This window comes from Ruditapes philippinarum, unplaced genomic scaffold (assembly GCF_026571515.1).
Source record: "Ruditapes philippinarum isolate M1 unplaced genomic scaffold, ASM2657151v2 ctg3411_1_1_1_1, whole genome shotgun sequence".
NCBI classification, from domain to species: domain Eukaryota; kingdom Metazoa; phylum Mollusca; class Bivalvia; order Venerida; family Veneridae; genus Ruditapes; species Ruditapes philippinarum.
In genome coordinates this window covers 354,066-358,515 of record NW_026857581.1, presented here as the reverse complement: position 1 = coordinate 358,515, position 4,450 = coordinate 354,066, and the positions used below count along the sequence as shown (strand labels likewise).

Sequence of the window (4,450 nt, the reverse complement as noted above, 5' to 3'; positions counted from 1 at the left end):
CATACTAGAATGCCATGAACACAATTCTGATACAAAAGTCACTGCCTCACAGTAACGGTATGATAATTCCAGCTGTAAAGTAGCAGGAAAAGACACAGAAATTGGACGTAAAATCACTTTTTTCAGGCGTTAAACACATATAATTATGATCAGGAAAAATTAGAAAAGTATGGGGTTACTTAACTTCCCATTTTTTATGGCAGTACTTTTCTTTAGGGATGTAAAATTTGACTTTCAAGTCAAAATGTTTATGTTCCATTCTATGCTTGTAAAATAAAATTACGGCTTTTAAAGTGTACTTTGTTCTTTAGTGATAATCTGTACATTAATTTAATAGTTGAAATGTTCTTCTATGCCCAGAAAATGCATATCTCTGCATAAAGTTTGTTGCTTCTTTTATGATATTTAATGTCAATCTTAAATAAAGTTTGACTTTTGTCTTTTCTTCTAATTGACATAATAAATTGTCTCTTCAATATTACTTTAAACTGATATCTGGTGAGTACTAACACTTTTCATGTAATGCTAACAATAATTAAAGTGAAAAATGCAAAGGGCAATAACTCCAAAAGTATGCAAAGAGTTATGGTTCTTAAACACAGCACATTACTCAAAAAGATCTATATCTGTGAAGTTTCAAATTAATATCTCCAGTACTTTTTAAGCTTAATGATCAAGACAAAAATTAAGCATAGAGAAGTAAAAAATGGCAATAAACCCCAAATCATGCAATAAAAAGTTATGGTTCCTTGGCATTGTAACTTCTCATAAATGAGATTTAGTTATATGTGGAGTTTAAAATTATTGTCTCTAACATCTTTTGTGCTATGCTTTCAGAGGCTTTAAATCTATTGTAAAAATTAATGTGTGAAAAGTAAATAAGTCATAATGTCTGATAAATTTCTTACAATCAGGATAAGTAAATACTATCTAGTAAATACTGCATCCTCTAAGATTTAACAACACAGCATACATCTCAGATCTGATAAAACTACTGCCCTCTTATCTAGTAATCTATGAATGGGGGTTAATAGTTTACTCATGCTGACCAGAATGTTCCATTTGATTATTTTGGGAGAGGCAACATTATACATGTTTTATGTAGAATTTGTCTTAAAATAGCATGCTAAATTATCTTTCAAAAGCTTATTTCTACTCAATCTATTTAGGTATTAGATATAGTTATACATTCAAATGAATGTAAAAAATAAAATGATGGGTGCTATGGTTTTTGGAAAATCCCTCACAATTTAAAATTATAATGGACTGTCCATGCAGTTACACCGTTGTAAAGTTTGAATTCAAAGGAATTGAGGTCAGTTAAAGCTTGCAAACACAAAGGAAATTATTGATATTGTAGCAATTCTGGAGATATTTTGTTTAAAATGTAAGGGTGCATATTTTTGATTTCTCAAAGAAAACATTTAAAGTCTTATTAGTGTGGTAAATAGAAATGAGAAGTTTTAACTGAAGTGTGAATGTGTAGACAAGAAGATAAACAGCAGAATCATTCCCAGTCAAAGTTTCAGGTAAACAACTTTTACATACAATAATTATTGTTATTCATGCAGAAACTGTTTAGTTTTTTGACAGTAAAAATATGAAGTGATATTGTATAAAATTGTGTTTTATATTTGTTTTGTTTGTAACTTGACTAAAAAGAAAGCTGCATGTACAATGTACATATAAAGAATGTAGGAATATAAAGAATGTAGGAAGATCTTCATCATTTCTTAAATACAATATGTTAGAAATTTTAAGTTTGAGAAAAAAATTATAGAAATTAATCAGTAAGTACAATATCATTATGTACAATATTACATCAATCAAACTATAGATAACCTGAGGTACCTATTACTACAACTTTCATGCTATAAACAATTTTCCTTGTGTGTCACATGTGGAGCAGATTAACAGTAACTGATTTATTAGTAAGTTTCATTCCTTCATTGTTGTAATTCAGCTTTCATGGTGCAGTAGATAATTATATAACCACAACTAGACAGTCTAGAGTAACATGCTATTAGGAGAATGACAGTTCATAACAGAAACAGCATTAAATAAGAATTATTATTTTGCAGACACAAAGCTATGAGGAGCAGCCTGGAGCAACACATTTGATCTTCAGTGGCTTTACAAAGGTATCTTGTTAATTCAAAGTTATTTTAGAATTAATAGGAAAGAAGTGTCACAGTACCCAATAAGACACTTTTCAGTTCTTGATAAATATAGCTATTAGTCACTATTTACAAACCTACTTTAATTCAAACTCTTTATGACACTTTAATTTGCATTTACATTTTGTTTTACAAATTTTAGTTTTTGTACATTTTAGCTTGAAAATTTTATCAAATATTTATCCTGATGAAGGTTCTTTAAGAACTGAAACTGGAAGATTATTAATTACTCAACCTGCACTGGTGTTGATGTGTTGTATTTCTTTATTTCTTTCTTATTTTAAAATTTTAGAGTTGTATACATATACCAAGGTCTTATAAAAGTGTTTCATTTTCTGTCTTTACATATTAGATATTGATAATCATTTTCTGTCTTTACTTATTTGATATTGTTAATCATATTTTAGGACCAAGTGATGGCAGAACTGAAGCCATATGCCTCAAAAGAGAAAGGTACAGCAAAGCTCTTCAGAATGCTATTCAATATAGAAGAGATTAAAGGCCGCTCATTGTTTGGTATGAGGAAAGGGAACAGAGAGTCTGACGCTAGACCTTCTTGTGCAGACAAGGCAAAACTTATGTTCTTGGAAGGTAACTAATGAACTGAATGAAAATATCTTTTTTGATTCTGCGTATATTTTCTGCCTTGGAGTAAATAAGAAAAGTCTGATTCTTCCACGTCTGCAGTGCTGTTTTTTAAAGTGTTTTAATCATATCTATGCACTCAAATTGAATATAGAAATATCCAATAGTCATATAAAAATGTAAGCTTATGTTTTTAATTATTGTATTAATCATTCATAATTTTTTTTGTTTTAGATTGTGCGCTCGAAAAGTTGCCGACAACCTAAAGGACTGAACTCAAACCGTCCAGGAATAGCAAGATAAACTGAAGAAAATAAATGGACTAATGTTTTGCTATTTTTTGAGACAATATATAATTTCATATGGAAACATTAAAAAGGATTATTTTTAAAATTTGTTTGTTTCCAATTTAGGGTACAGGGTGACTTTCAAGCAGTTTCCAGCTATTGCCACCCACAAGGTGGAAAATTTCTGAAAGGGTGAAAATAGGTGGCATTTAGTGGAAACTGAATTTGCCACTATCTGGTGGCAAAATGGTGGAAAAGTGTCTAAATACTCCACCAATTTTCCACCCTTATGGTGGCAAAAGGTGGAAATAAGTGGCATTTGGTGGAAAATAAGTTTGCCACTCAATGGTGGCATAATGGTGGAAATTTGTCTAAATACTCCACCAATTTTCCACCATTATGGTGGCAATAAGTGGAAACAAGTGGCATCTAGTGGAAAATGAGTTTGCCACCCTAAGGTGGCATAATGGTGGCATTATGGTGAAAGTTTGTCTAAATACTCCACCAATTTTCCACTCATTGGTGGCATTTAGTGTAAAAAAGGTGGAATTAACTGGAAAATTATATAACATCAGTCCTGCTCAAATTTTTCACCATTTTCATGATTTGGGTGGCGTTTTGGTGGCGTTTTGGTGGCATTATTGGTGGAAAATTGTCTAAATACTCCACCATTGAAAAGGGTGGCATTTTAGTGGCAAATCTAGGGACGGGTAAAGTTTAGAAACAATTTTCTTGCTGACCTCAATGAGGTTAAAAAATAGACAGTTTTCAGAATAATGCCCGATGTCTAACAACTGTTTTTAAAATTTCATGTTGATGCTTTTGTTAAGTTTTTAAATTATTTTTCTAAATAAGCAATTTTGACAAATGGGACATAACTTCAAAACAATACTGCTTTTATAAAATGAGCTTTGTCTTTCAAATATACCTTGTCATGATAAACAAGTTTTCAAAATCTCTATTGATTACTTTTTTTAAGTTTTTATGTAATAGGCTACAATAAAGTTTTTAAAGTTTTTCATGAAATGGCACGAAAAAAAAAAAAAATGCAGGTTCAATAATAACTGCCGTTTGAAGACATCTGCGGTTGTTTTTGAATTCAAAATTCCACCATTTTCATGTTTAAATGTTGAATTCTGCTTAAGCTAGAGGGTGTGGACATTACCTTGCATTTTTCACTTCCATGAACAGGCTCAATCAAACTAAGTCTGAAACATTTTCAATATTGTCGCTTTGGACTTTGTTTAGGGATTCTGTTTTCTAACAATGCAGAGACCATAACAGCTCAACTTTTTGGTGGAAATTAAGACAAAATGATAAGCACATAAAACCTTCACTAAATTAATTTTAAGCAAATACACTTATTTTTGAGGTCTTACAGTAGATATCTTAACATCTAAG

The 4,450-nt window shown here is 30.7% G+C and overlaps 1 protein-coding gene across 1 annotated transcript; it reads left to right on the top strand.

Moving 5' to 3' along the window:
• Window positions 1–401: 401 nt before the first annotated feature.
• LOC132750228 (uncharacterized) lies at window positions 402–3,732 on the top strand. The gene is made up of 4 exons (XM_060740171.1): window positions 402–1,529; window positions 2,082–2,141; window positions 2,585–2,768; window positions 2,997–3,732. Exons 1-4 carry the CDS (start codon window positions 1,479–1,481, stop codon window positions 3,026–3,028), a joined length of 327 nt encoding a protein of 108 aa, XP_060596154.1. The 5' UTR covers window positions 402–1,478; the 3' UTR covers window positions 3,029–3,732.
• Window positions 3,733–4,450: the final 718 nt, after the last annotated feature.